The sequence below is a fragment of the Glossina fuscipes genome, unplaced genomic scaffold (assembly GCF_014805625.2).
Source record: "Glossina fuscipes isolate IAEA_lab_2018 unplaced genomic scaffold, Yale_Gfus_2 115, whole genome shotgun sequence".
Lineage (NCBI taxonomy): Eukaryota > Metazoa > Arthropoda > Insecta > Diptera > Glossinidae > Glossina > Glossina fuscipes.
Window position 1 is genome coordinate 2,328,007 of NW_023998458.1, and position 14,055 is coordinate 2,342,061.

At 35.2% G+C, this 14,055-nt stretch overlaps 2 protein-coding genes across 4 annotated transcripts; one reads left to right on the top strand and one right to left on the bottom strand.

The window, feature by feature from the left end:
- Positions 1-175: 175 nt before the first annotated feature.
- LOC119640076 (tubby-related protein 4) lies at positions 176-13,865 on the top strand. Of its 3 annotated transcripts, none has more exons than XM_038037852.1 (12): positions 176-199; positions 2,470-2,853; positions 8,780-8,944; positions 9,027-9,486; positions 9,549-10,066; positions 10,130-10,358; positions 10,424-10,692; positions 10,752-12,011; positions 12,077-12,754; positions 12,809-13,147; positions 13,210-13,401; positions 13,466-13,582. In XM_038037852.1, exons 2-12 carry the CDS (start codon positions 2,758-2,760, stop codon positions 13,580-13,582), a joined length of 4,323 nt encoding a protein of 1,440 aa, XP_037893780.1. In that variant the 5' UTR covers positions 176-199; positions 2,470-2,757. The 3 variants fall into 3 exon arrangements, with proteins under 3 accessions (XP_037893780.1, XP_037893779.1, XP_037893781.1); XM_038037851.1 differs by lacking the exon at positions 176-199 and adding an exon at positions 331-789; XM_038037853.1 differs by lacking the exon at positions 176-199 and having other exon boundaries at positions 2,758-2,853; positions 13,466-13,865.
- Positions 4,299-9,115, bottom strand: LOC119640077 (protein PFC0760c). The gene is made up of 4 exons (XM_038037854.1): positions 7,499-9,115; positions 6,941-7,430; positions 5,029-5,156; positions 4,299-4,922 (listed from the first exon to the last, which is right to left on the bottom strand). Exons 1-4 carry the CDS (start codon positions 7,730-7,732, stop codon positions 4,386-4,388), a joined length of 1,389 nt encoding a protein of 462 aa, XP_037893782.1. The 5' UTR covers positions 7,733-9,115; the 3' UTR covers positions 4,299-4,385.
- Positions 13,866-14,055: the final 190 nt, after the last annotated feature.

Below are 14,055 nucleotides of genomic sequence, written 5' to 3' on the forward strand. Positions count from 1 at the left end.
AAAAAAAAAAAAAAAAAAAAAAAAAAAAAAAATGCAAAAATAAATTATTCTCCAACTGTTTTTCTAATTATAATACTTTTGTAAATAATAAAAAAAAAGCTCTTATTATAATAATATAGTTAAATTAAAGCATTGTAGTTAAAATAAATTATTTGCTTCTAATTGCTAAAGAAAAAAAATATAAATAAATAAGAATAATGTAAGATATGCAAGATATGAAACAAAAAGAAAAAAAAAAAGAAGCAAGTCCACCGCCTCTTTATACATTTTTATTTATTTTTCTTGTTGTTTCTTTTAACATAACAGTAAAGAAAAATCGATTTTTCCCTCTTCAATTGGGAGAAACGTAAATAAACGAAAATGTATGAAACAACAACAACGAGAAATAAATGAAATAAAATTCTCGCACGCAACATTCCTTTACGTAAAGCAACATCATATTATTATCAAATACGGCTAAATTCATTCGTGTTAAGAGTAAAACAAAACGAAAGAATAAGAAAAAAAAAAAAAAGCATGTCAATGAAAGAAGAAAGCTTCAGTGATAGCCCAACCACGCAATGACACATGCAAGTGATAACGATGGGGATATGAAAAGCTTCGCTCAGCTACGGAGAAATGGTCGCGTGCGCTCTTCGCATGTCTGAGTTTTTTCGTTCGTTTTGTTTTTTTTTCTTAGCCTTAGTGACAATTTTATAAAGAGAAAGTTTCTAGTCTAGCGTTAGACGTGGCCGTGGTCGTTGTTGCTTGCATTGTTTTTCTTCTTTTCTTTTCATTTTCTTAATAACGGTAAAATAATAATAACGAAAAAAACAAAAAACCAATTCGCTTTTTTCCCTTTTCTTTTTTTTTTTCTTATATATTTAATGAGACATAAATCCTTCTTGTTCTTAGGTAACTAACTACGTATTCAAATTTCAATCCTTTTTGGTTATATGGTTAATGGTGAGATAGGTTTTTAGAAAGAGAAAAAGAAAATGGGGGAAAAAAAAGAAAACATGTAAATCTTCTTTTAACAAACGTTTTTTTTTTTTAAATAATTTTGTACGTGGTCAAGTACAAATCTTTCTATGCGCGTATTACATATATATATATATATATATATATATATATATAAATATATGAGTGAATGAGTGAGTGTGTTATATATGTTTGCCATCGTCAAGTTAAAAATTGTTTTCACTTATAAAACAATGTTTTCAAGAATATGAAAGAAAACATAGGTGTGCGAGTTCAAGCGTGCTCACGCAATTACACGCATGCTGAGATGTATAGGAAGGGCTCAATATTTTTCTCATATCACTATCACAAAATGTCATCTCATACGTACATGCATATTTACATTGCGAAAAAGTGTCTTATAAAATATTGTAAGCCCTTAGTAATGAAAATAGCTTTAGTTAGCACAAAATGTCGTTATATGTAAGAATGTGTGAATGACTTGAATGAATGAAACAAATGGATAAATGAATTTTTAGTCTCCTGAAGGGCTAACAATTTTTTAATCTGTCTTTTGTGCATGCATTTGTGTGTGTGTGTGTGTATATATACATATGTATGTAAGGGCGATAATTGCTTGTTAATAAAATAAAAAAAAAGTGTATTAGTTACGCCCTTATAGCAAAAGGGGTACTTGCACCAAAGGTAAGTTTCCTTCCTTTCGTGCATATATCACTGCTGATGATGACGATGATATACAGATACATAAAGTGTCTACATCAGGGCTCCATAACTAGATAATGCCACTTATAAAACACACAATTCATAACATCAGGCGCCCACATTTCAAATAACATTTGAAAGGCATCCGTTTTCTCTACACGTACATACCTACATACATACGTATATACGACGTAATATAAGCAATTTTCTCTTTCTACTTTACGATTGTTTTTCCCCTTTTTTTTCTTCTCTTTTCAATTGCTTTTTATTTTTGGCGATAGGTGTAAGTATGTGAAATTAAAAACTAAAGTAAATATTTTCAATCATGTATACGCTCAGAAGGTCGACAAAAACTGTCAAAGTGCAAATAATAAAATGAAAAAACCAATAGCAACGTTCGACTGTCTGCCGAGCATGTACTTGCTTGCTTGCAATTCATTTGAAAACTTTTCATATGATAGTGAGAAGGTGTGAAAGCATTGACATGTGCATGTGTGTGAATATTTTTGTCTGACTTGTTTGCCAATGTTTTAATCGTCAGGGAAATTCTTATTGAATTGAAAATATCTTTCAATTGATTTACAAGTATTTTTATATGTCCGCACCTGGGTGTGTGTGTGTGTATACATGTTTGTTAGTTAGCTAACTACTTTAGAAAATATTGAACCCTGAATGGAGATACATTGAATCATCAATGGCTTAATATTATTTAGACTTCATAATAAATGTTTACGCACTTTCGTTTACCTCTCTCTGCCTATGCCGTGCTTGTAAGTAATCAATTGCCGTTTTTCTTCGCATTTTCAGCTTAAAAATGTTCCATTACCGGTATTTTGTGTGAAATTATTTTCAAAGAAAAAAGACGAAGGAACAGAAGAAAACGCCTGCAACGGAAGTTATTTAACACTCGTTGTAAATGATGTTGCTATTGTTGTAGGTAGTTAGCTACATATCCAAACAGTATAAAAATAAAAGGAATTAAGGAGATCTTAAGTATTTTTTTTATTTTTGTTAATTGGATGCAAATAAATTGAATTACAACAACAATAGCAACAATAACGACCGTAATAAGGCAACGATTGCTAGCATTGCAAAATGCACTTGCACTTCGAACGTAATGTTAATACAAAGTGTGACTGCACGATATTATCGTTATCATGGATGGGGAAGGTGCCCGACGATATACCGGAGGTAAGTTCAAAAATTTAACTACAATTAAACTTAAGCCTGACTGACAATTAATCGTTCTCAACCTGAGCCCCTCCCTTGATAATAATTCATCTATTTTCGTTATACAAAATTACATCTACTTTCAGCGCAAACATAGCCTTTTGATGAGATGGGTTTAAAAACATGGACTCACATTGCCCGATTTCAAACCGGTCGATTTATTTGAGCCAAATATCTTATTCTGTCTCACTTCTTATTGCCGACATATGAGGACTTATTTATTTTGTAAGAGTTTCGCGACAGCAAGGACTTCTAAATATAGGCCAATAATGGGATTCAAACTTTCTACAGGAAGGTTATCCGTCAAATCACCATTTGCTATCAATACTCATTAGAAAATACTAAAAATTTAAAGTTGTTTCCGCATAAGGGCTCTTATTTCTTAAGTACGTTTCTATGGGAGGGAGTGCAAGAAATGGTGCAAAGGCATTTAAATTTTCCACATTCATACAATATTCTAATATACCGTTCAACGTCCACTGAATTTTGTCGATAAATGTTAAGAGTTTAAATATTTTGCATACAACGATCTTTTCAAAAACAGGAATGCGTTTACCAAAATGGTACAATGGACTGCATTGTCAATAGCCTTCACATTTGAGCCAAAGCTATCGGAAACCAGCTAAGCTTTACTAAGTTGCTTTTCTGAAAAACAACATAGTTTTAATAATAATTTGAAATGTTCCCCGTTTAACATTTTTTATAACAAAAGTCAGTAAAAAAACCAATTTAACCTAAGTAAGTCGAAAATGACGATCTCTTGGTTAAATACAAAAATACCCGAGCAAACACAAGATGGACGGACAGACTTAATAGATTTAGAAAACTTAATATACTCATATCGAAATTGATGTTAGATATAACGAAATCTTAAAAAACTACTACGTACCTCCGTTTTGCCAAAATAATTCTGTTGACTTTAGATATGCGTATGCATCACTATGCATACATCACTATGCAAACATTCTTGATAGTTGTGGGCGAAGCTTTGCTCTAACCGCCTTCGAAGCAAACCTTTGCGCCATTGCTTTAGAAACGAAGGAAAATTAAGGATGCTTTGTTAATTGCGCATGGTCATACATGTCGAAACCTGACCCAAACTTAAACTAGCGAGACTGATACGAAAATTCATATGAAACCGATTCATGCTTCTACATAAGCCGACAATCTCAAAAAAAATCCCTATTCGCGCGGATCCTGTGTACATACTTATAATGTGCGTTCTTTAATGCAGTATAAACATTTGATCAAATTAAAAAGAAAAATACAAAACAAACCATGTGCTTCTTCTTATACTTGTTTGCTTACGTTCTACTTGAACGACCGACCGTCTTATAGATAAGCAACAACAAAAAAAAAAAAATTAAAAGTCTTGTGGTTTTCTTTTAGCTGCAGTTAACATATATATAAACATATTACAGTTTAAGGAAAATTCAATATTTTTTTTAGTTAGCAAACAATTCCGATTAGGTGTTTCTTTCTATCTTTCAATTCTAACCGAACAATAGTTGCATAAAGGTACCCGTTATTGCGATTACAATCAAATTAAGTACAAGTAAAGAGTGACTGGTTGTCGTAGCAGCTTTGTCTTCTGCTGGTTTCCAACACAATACTTTCATGTTACCTTCTGCCGGTGAGTCATTCGTTGGAACGAGTCCATTTGACGTCTGCCGTAAACCGTATTGTTGTTCTTGTTCCCGTTGTTCTTGTTGTTGTCTTTCATTTTCGGCATTCATAAACAATTTTAAACGTTTCATTGATGACATTGGCCCCTCTGTGGCAATGCCTCTCTCATCGTCACCGTCAATATTATTGCTATTGTATATCTTTAGCTTTTCAGCATTTGGCAAAAAGGTCACATAATCAACAGGTAGATCCTTTGGCCGGTAGCCATATAATAGCATTTGTACAAACAAACTAGTTGTCTGGCGATCTGTAATAATTGCTTTGAGGGTGGTAGGCGACAAATGGCTATACTCGACAATTGGTGGCTTATAAGCACTTCCGTTGAGTTTATTCTCAATAAAATGCTAAAAATTAATTTAAATTGTACATGTTTTTTTTTTTAATCATATTTTCACAATTATGTACAAACATTTAGAAATGTACACATATATGACATATTCATATACTTACATCGATTATGATGAACTTCACTTGGGTAATGTAGTTCTTGTCAATATAATAAAAGATAACAGAATGCGTTGATAGTTGATCAGTTTTCTCCGTTGAAGTTTGATAATTTTCGTAGAGTAAATAATCACCTGCAATAAGAGTGAAAAGGAAAAAAACTTTTTAGCCTTGAACTTTAGGCAAGAGTTTGAAAAAAGTGAATTTAATTCGAAAACAAATATTAAATTCTTTACATGAAAACGAACAAAAACTTAGACACTACTCCCTTACTGCATACGAATGTTATGATATTTTGAAGAGTATTCAATTCCAATTTTCCTCTGACAGAGCGCAAATGTTGAGACTTTTATTTTCCTTTCAAAAAAATTGTAAATCATTGTAAAGAAATTTGTCAAATCAATTTATGGCGGTGGAATAACAATCACATTCTAGGAGCGATGCTATACTCATTCTTCAAATGAGAAACGCTTGTAATCGGTTTTTGCAATTCGAACATTGCAAGGCATAAAGGCGTAAAACTCGAAAAAAGTCTGCCTTACATTATGAAATATGTAAGGAATATGTTTTTTATTCCCCATCTCTATTCAATACACCGAAATTGTAAAGTAATTTCGTTAACTATAGGCGTGTGAGTTGATCAAGAGGAATTAAAGAAAGCGCTGTATGCTTTATAGCGTGAACAAGTTACTTAATTATGGACGGGTCAGTCGATCCATTGGAATTTGGTTTCATTTTCGTTTTTCATAGCCATAGGGAATATTTGCAGCAACTTTTACTTCCATATATCCTATAGATAGTACGTGATTCCCAATTCATTGCGAGCATATCTGTGGAATTCCGTGGCTATAGGCGGATTTAACCTGAAGTTTAGTTTAGTCAGCCAAATATTCATTAAAAATCGTAACATACTCTTCTTACCACAAAATTTAGACAAGTTTTTACCCCGCTAGCTCGTAAACATGATAAATTATTGTAGGATCGCGCTCTTTTCTCCTCAAAATTTTGAATAATCTTACGCGATTGCTTTTTCAAGTGGTGTACCTATTGTAGGCATCGTCTACCAACTGAGCCTATTTTCCAATTAATAAATATATATATACATTTTTAAAGACGTAATTAAGTAACCGTAAGCTGTTCAAAAACAATTTATACACATAATGTATATGAATGAAGGGATGGGCGGACATGGTCATCACGCTTTAGAATATTAAGGTGCTTAGTTTGTTGATTCTTCGATGTATGTTCCCGAATGTGCAAAAGGTTAGAATAAGTATATTGCACTTCTGCCCTTCGACGATGGAGATAAAATTTGAAAAAATCATTGTGAAAAATTTTTTGCTGTCTTAGTCAACGTATGAAATTATCATTATTAATGAATTCATATCGTGAAATGAAATATGTGATAAACGGGCATGGGAATAGCATTAGCTATCGTAACAAGACCATAAATATTTAGTCAGATACTTGCGGAAAATGTTTACAGTTTTCGATTCACTTAAAGAGCAGTATATAGTGAATAAATAATAACATAATTGGACACTCTACAGATTACAAAGGTTCTGTGGAAGATTTATTACTTTCGATTAACAACCTAGAATATCTTACTGACGTACATACAGCAGCAGCTCTTATGTAGTGTATACGAAAATTTACAAATTTCTTACAAAATTGTCTATTTTTAAAACTCTTCAAAACACAAAGTTGTAACGTATAGTTAGGAATTCATGATGCCTCTATTTCCAGATTATCAAAAATTAACTTTCGATAACATGAGGTAATAAACCTTCCTAACGAAGACTTTATAAATTTTATAGAACACGTATCGATACGAAAACTTTACAAATTTACATACTTTTTTTTTAATAAATAGGCCAATAGCTCTCAGACTGCTATGCTATGCTTCTTTTATGTTTACCTTTTTGTCGTTGTCCCATTTCTATGATTTTGTCCAAATTTTGATTAAAAAAGTTTTCATCTGTTTCATCGTCATTCTCATGTTCCTTTATATCGTTTTCATTACCATCTTTTTCATCATTATCTTCAAATTCGTGGTCTTCCTTCATAGCACCATCTGCCGCGTTGTACTCAATTTCTTCGTCATAAACATCATCGCCATCATCATCATCATCGTCATCGTCATTATTATCGTCAAACAACTCAATAGTCGCAGAAGTTAAGCTACGAAGTTTACGGATTGGCGCAATTACTAGCATATATGTAGTGTTGTTTTTTAAAACACCATTGGAATTAAAGCTCTCTGCCACTGTTACATTAAAACCAAAAATTTGCACAATCATCTCCAAGGGCATTAATTTATTATTATTGCCGTTATGTGGTTGTATATTTGTGATTAAACCTTTGATAAGAGTATCATCATAATTCAATTCTACCCGGGCGTAAATGTTCTGAAAAAACATAAAAATACCTATGACTCGAATACTGGATTTATATTCAAATGTTTGTTGACACTTACGTTATTTGCTGATATTTCGATATATGTAATCGGTTCCTTTAGATCGTACATGAAATTTATGTACGGCTCTTTCGTGAGACTGTCATGTGCTATGAGACTGTCATTGATCAGCAATTGATCATTTTCTAACCGCTTACCGGTACTACATAGTGAAAATTGTTCCAACTGTTCAAAACACCAACAATTTCGCCAAAAGCATAACACAAATACTAATACATATGCAATGCTTGACATGACGATGTACAAGGCGATAAGTTTTTCCTTTTTTTTTCTTACAAATTTATTTATTTTATTTTGTTTATTACTATCGCCGTATAGTTTTGAAACAGATTATGATTTTGAAAATGTTTTCACTCAAGAGGTTCTGTGAGAACTAAATTCGCGAATAAATTTTGAACGATTGTAAAGGTATTCGAAATGAGTAGAAAATTTGTTTTTATGGCGAATGCTGTGAGATTTATAAACCGGTCAAATTATATTCTCTAGATTGGCGCGGAGAGCATAGCTGCCGAATAGTGGCAGTGGGACAAAACTTTGAATGTTTCAAAAGACGAGAGCAGGTCATTTACAAATAATCAAAAATTTGATCGATTGATGTGCTTTCAAATAAATGCAGAGACATCTATCTATACGCATACATCTATTAGCATATATCATTTATATACATTTGATTCGATGGGTGTTGCGTTGGTTGATTTTGTAAAAGTTTGAAAGTTTCTTTTTAAAAAAAAAAAAAAACTATTTCGCATCAGCATTGACCTTAATTAATCACTCGATATTTTTACAGAAATGTGTTCTGTCTATTTTTATAGTGTTCAAACGTCTTTTAATAAACGAACGAACGAACGAACATCAGCATCAGCTGCCATTCATTTAATGGGCTAATAAATGTTTGAAAGAAATTCTAAGTTTTCTCGACATAACTATATCAATTGAATAGATATTGCGCTAAATTCCGACTAAATTTTTCGTCTTAAAGTATTTTTAGCATATTTGGTTTGAACTACTTACTAATAATTGAAAGTGAATAATCGTGCAAAAAAAGTATGATAACGTGTATAAGAAGAACAATTCTTTTTAAATGTCTCTTAAGCCGTTCTTTTAAACTAAATTGAGAATTGCTGTTTTATTCATTTTGCTTTTGACCTTTTTCGTTTACTTTGTAAAAGCAATACGCTAGTTTCAAGGCAGTTGATCTAAACCGTTCACCAAAAGTCTTTTATAAAATTCTTTTCCCCCAGTTTTGATTTCTTTTAACTTTTATACAACATTTCATTTTAGGATGACGGCTGGAAGCTGAATCGTACGAACTATTACCAAGAGGGTTGGCTCGCCACCGGCAATGTACGCGGAATAGTTGGTGTAACGTTTACAACATCGCATTGTCGCAAAAGTGTCGAATATCCTTTACGCACAAATTATAATTTAAGAGGACATAGATCCGATGTAAGGGAAACTCGCAATATATTTGACTTTCTATTCTCTAAACAAATTAATGATAATCTTCATTTCGTTTTTGGTGATTTAGGTTATCCTTGTTAAATGGAATGAACCATATCAGAAATTGGCTTCCTGTGATAGTTCAGGTATTATATTTGTTTGGATTAAGTACGAGGGTCGTTGGTCAATTGAATTGATTAACGATCGTAATACGCCGGTAACGCATTTCTCTTGGTCGCATGATGGACGTATGGCTCTAATATGTTACCAAGATGGTTTCGTTCTTGTCGGCTCTGTGGCTGGGCAACGTTATTGGTCATCTATGCTGAATTTGGAATCAACTATAACATGTGGCATATGGACGCCAGATGATCAACAGGTTTATTTTGGCACTACTCAGGGCCAGGTTATTGTTATGGATGTACACGGTGCTATGGTGTCTCAAGTACAATTGTGTAACGATGTCGGAATAACATCAATGTCGTGGTCTTGTGAGAAATTCAAAATGGAGGAAGGTGAAGAATCCGAGCCTGGTGTTACAAATGCTGGTAAGTCGTCGTCTTTTCATACTGGTAGCTTTAAAAGAGTGCCGTTGGTCTTTTACTTACAGCTAAGCGTTCTTTCGTTTTGGCGGTTAGCTTTCAAAACGGGTTCATATATTTACTGAAATCATTTGATGATCTTTCGCCGGCGCATATCAGCACAGGTCTTAATGGATTATTGGGCATGGTTATGGAATGGAGCAATTCACGTGAACTACTTGCTGTGGCTGGAACATCTCAGAAAACAGCCGAATTTAGTGATGCCAATGTTAACGGCGGTCAACCGGTTTATGACAATCTATTAAAATTTTACACAGAGTCAGGGGTACTGCTTTATCAGGCTTGCATACCGAACTCAACGGCCCCAGTGTCCGCTCTAACTTGGGGTCACAATGATAAACGTTTGTTTATCGCTACTGGCACCCAAGTACACATTGCTTGGGTTTCAAGGCGTGTAGCTTCATTGCAACTATTATGTCGCCTGCAGATTCAGGCTAGTATTGGATCTGAAACATTTTTGCCACTGCTGCCTTTACCAACTAGAATAAAAACATTGATCGGTAATCTTTTTGCTCAAACTATTAGAGTAAGTAACGCGTAGATTGTCATTCAAATGCTAAACTGTTTACGATTCTTTTTTTTAATTTAGTGTTGTGTACCTGATATAAAATCCCTAAGAGAGTTCGTCTCGCGACCGCCTATGTGTTCCACACGCCTGCATTGTACCATGATACGTCACGATGAAGATTCGAATATCAGTTCGGGTACTTGTTACACGCTTTATTTGGAATATTTAGGAGGTCTAGTGCCGTTGCTGAAAGGTAAACGTACATCAAAAATACGTCCAGAGTTCGTCATATTCGATCCGCAAGTGAATGGTGAAGATAATTTGTGCTTTCATGTAATCATTTTGTTAATAATAATCACATTGTTCTTTGTTTAGACTCTAACGTATTTTTCCAACAGTCACCTGGTTCGAAAAGTTCTTCTACATCCAGCCAATCCGCTAGCAGCACCACTGGTAACGGACGCACCGATTCTTCGGATAGCGAGTATGATGAACGCGGTCGCAGCTCTCCGCAAGCACTTCGTAAGCGTAAGGCTCGTCAGAAAAAACGTAGCGGTGCAAACAGTGAAAGGAATACTTTAACACCGGGCAGTAACGATTCAGATGTTTTGGATGAACTCGCTTATGTGGATACCTTACCGGAGGCAAGCAGATATTCATGGAAGGCACGCAATGGTCATTATAAGCGACTTTTCTTTTTTAGGAGGTAAAACTGGTTGAGGTCACTTCAAATATTTGGGGAACAAAGTTTAAAATTCATGGACTTGCTAAAACCGTCCCGGCCAATTTAGGCCAAGTTACGTATAAAACGTCCTTGCTGCATTTGCAGCCCCGACAAATGACTCTGGTTATTACAGAGCTAAGAGATGATTTTCCACCGGGTCCAGATCCGAATTTTAATCCTAATCTTTTTTCGGAGGACGAGGAAGATTTAATGCTGCATGCCGCAGCAAAAAGGGCTCTTAATCAGCCATCAAATGCTCATGTCCTGGAGTCACCTAATCAGATTAGCGATTTGGTTAGTAGTAACGTATCAATGAATCAGGTTCAAGCGACAACAAAACGACTGGCCGAGGGCTTACCACCAATCGTACCGATGTCACCACGTCCAAATCGCTTATTGACACGTCATAGAAATAGTAGCAATGGAAATCTGTTGGCTGGACGGAGTCCTTTAGCCCGCGCTGAATCCTACGACGATGATTCGGCCAGTGAATCTGCGGAGCATAGTAGCGCGATTTCGACTGTCTTGCAGGGTAGTGGTCAAAATTGTCCGACTAAGATGACACGTCCCAAAAATATCGCCTCTAATTATACTCGCTCGAATGGTGGTTCCTGCGGCCCAGCTCGACATGCCATATCACCTCTTTTTAATGACAGTTCCGTCCCAACATTGCAATCACCCAAAAATGCTGTAGCTCCGACCGATATTATTTTTGAACGCCCAGCTGTGACAGCCGCGGGGCAAACCACCCTTATGTCATATTCTAGTAACTCAGACTACGCCAATAATATGGTCCAAGTGAAAAATGCCCTTATGTCGGAAAGTGTACGCTCCACAAACAGTCATGTGAATCCAGTGCCTCTTAACTTAAATCTGAATTTGGAAAGAATGGACGCTTCTAAAATGAAAATAGCACTGCCATCCACTTCAAAAAAGCGAGATATCTTATACATAGATGAAGAGACGCAATCGCCCGGTCAAGTTCAAGGAACAGCGGCGATTGTTACTCCGATTCAACAAATAGAAGTGGAGCTAGCTATGAAGAGGACGCCTACGATAGTTTCTATAGCACCGGTGACAGCTGACGCCATAACGCGCAGTTGTAGTGTTGGCTATTTAGATACAGTAGCTATAACGCCTTCAGATGAAGCTTTGACGGCTTTAAGGAGAGAAGCGCCGAATAAACGTTTAATATTGGTGGATAACAGAAGAACTCGGAAAAAAAGGCCGGCGCAAGAGGTACGCGAGCTTTTATTTACAAACAGGTTCATAATATTAGGAGCATTTTTTTCTTACAATTTTAGAATAATCGCAAACCGAGATTACAACAGACCGGGAAGTCGAAAAGTTTTGATTCATGTGAAATACTTTTAGCGCAATTAAGACCCATAACTAGTAATAAGGCAGCCGAAAAATTAAGCGACATAAACGAAAGTGTTAGTGGAATTGTGATGCCAGACAATCCATGTTTTCTATGTACTAGTTCTGGGTTGAAAACAAATTGTAAGCATTGTGCTCTTTCCCCGTCGCCCGCAGATAGTGTGAAAGGGGCAGAAATTACAAGCGCGAGTTGCACCTCCAATGAACCGTCGGCAAATTCAAAGGGAAAAACAAAGGGAGACCTAAGAAAAACATCGAATGGCACAGAAAATTCGCCAAAGAAACGGATTGATGTAATAACTAGTTTCACAGACAGCCCATTATTCTCGCGGAAGCATCGATTTGGACGACACCATCCAGACCAGTCGTCGTCATTATCGTGTCGGAAAAATGAAAATAGTTTTAGCTTAGTGAAGCAATTAACTGAGGGACGCTGGCGTCGCAGAGATCCGAAATCAGCGAATAGCGGAACCGACTTGAAATCCTTGCAAAACGGCAGTAGTAGTCTTGAAGTTACCTCAGAAAATTCGGAAAACAAAAGCGACAATCCGATCGAAGTCACGCCGGTCGAGACACGAGCTTCGGTATCGTTACACACACAGGTAAACAGAGAAATTTACTCTTACATATGAATTCCATATCTGTTGAGATTTCAGGCTCTTACTACATTGGAAAACATAATTAGCCGTTTAAGAGATTTGGATGAGGGACGTCTTACACCACCGGCGTCTCCTCAGCGACTGCCCAGAAGCTCCCCAGCTTCACCAGCTAGCAGCAAGAAAACCAAACGTTATCAGAGCAGTTCACCTATTCGCAATATTTTAAACTCTCCGTTATTAAATAGAAGACAACGTAAAAAACAAAATATTATAGAGAGCTCGGATGACGAGAGCTATCTTACTAATGGTTCTGGCGAAGAGGGCCAACTTAATAGCAGTGGTAATAAACAATATCGCGATTTGGAAACATTTCAAAAGGCACAATTAAGACAGAAGGTATGAAAAATAAACATTTTTCATCTTAATAACTTGAACGAACCCTAACTAATTAATCGCAGTTGAAGAGAGGACGTATTGAACCAAATGGCACTTCACATTGCAACAATTCGTCACCGGTGAGACGAGAATTTGTTATGCATAATAAGGCACCAATGTGGAATGAAATGAGTCAGGTGTATCAGTTAGATTTCGGAGGACGTGTTACGCAAGAATCAGCAAAAAATTTTCAAATTGAATTTCGCGGTAAACAGGTAATGTCACTAGCACTCGCTTATGCAGATGGTTGTGCATTACAAATATTTTTCTTATTTATAGGTTATGCAATTCGGCCGTATAGATGGTAATGCTTACACTTTGGACTTTCAGTATCCGTTTTCGGCGTTACAAGCCTTTGCCGTAGCTCTTGCCAATGTAACGCAACGTTTAAAGTAATCACATTATCATTTAATATCCTCTACTCAACTACCTATCACCACAACCACCACCACCACTACTACTACCATATAAAAAATCTTAACGCTTAGAGGTTGTAGCATGTTTCAGAAAGATCCAAGAGAAAATATTTTTAAAAAAATTTTTCTCAATTTTTTTTAGATAAATAAATAACTTATATATAATATAGCAAAAAACATATAGACGATAAACAGATATGTACTTACGGACACATAATACAAATAATATATGTGCAAAATTTTACACCTACACATACAGGCATATATACACACAAATAATGTATCATTTTTTATTTAATTTTTAAGGCAAATTGAAAATTATGTGCAATATGAATTTACTACACACACATTTATATGATTATGTGTTGTTTTTAAGCTTCTACGCTATGCTTATGGATGCCATTATGTAGTTATATATAATGAAAATGAAGACCTTTTTTAAAGGCTTTTAAG

Bases quoted from the DNA above. Each gene is read 5' to 3' on its own strand.
- LOC119640076 (XM_038037852.1), top strand. From the start codon at position 2,758: ATGCACTTGCACTTCGAACGTAATGTTAATACAAAGTGTGACTGCACG. The intron at 2,854-8,779 runs GTAAGTTCAAAA...ATTTCATTTTAG, and splicing joins TGCCCGACGATATACCGGAG to GATGACGGCTGGAAGCTGAA. The intron at 13,402-13,465 runs GTAATGTCACTA...TCTTATTTATAG, and splicing joins TTGAATTTCGCGGTAAACAG to GTTATGCAATTCGGCCGTAT.
- LOC119640077 (XM_038037854.1), bottom strand. From the start codon at position 7,732: ATGTCAAGCATTGCATATGTATTAGTATTTGTGTTATGCTTTTGGCGA. The intron at 5,157-6,940 runs GTAAACATAAAA...CTCTTATTGCAG, and splicing joins AATGGGACAACGACAAAAAG to GTGATTATTTACTCTACGAA. The intron at 4,923-5,028 runs GTAAGTATATGA...ATTAATTTTTAG, and splicing joins TGAAGTTCATCATAATCGAT to CATTTTATTGAGAATAAACT.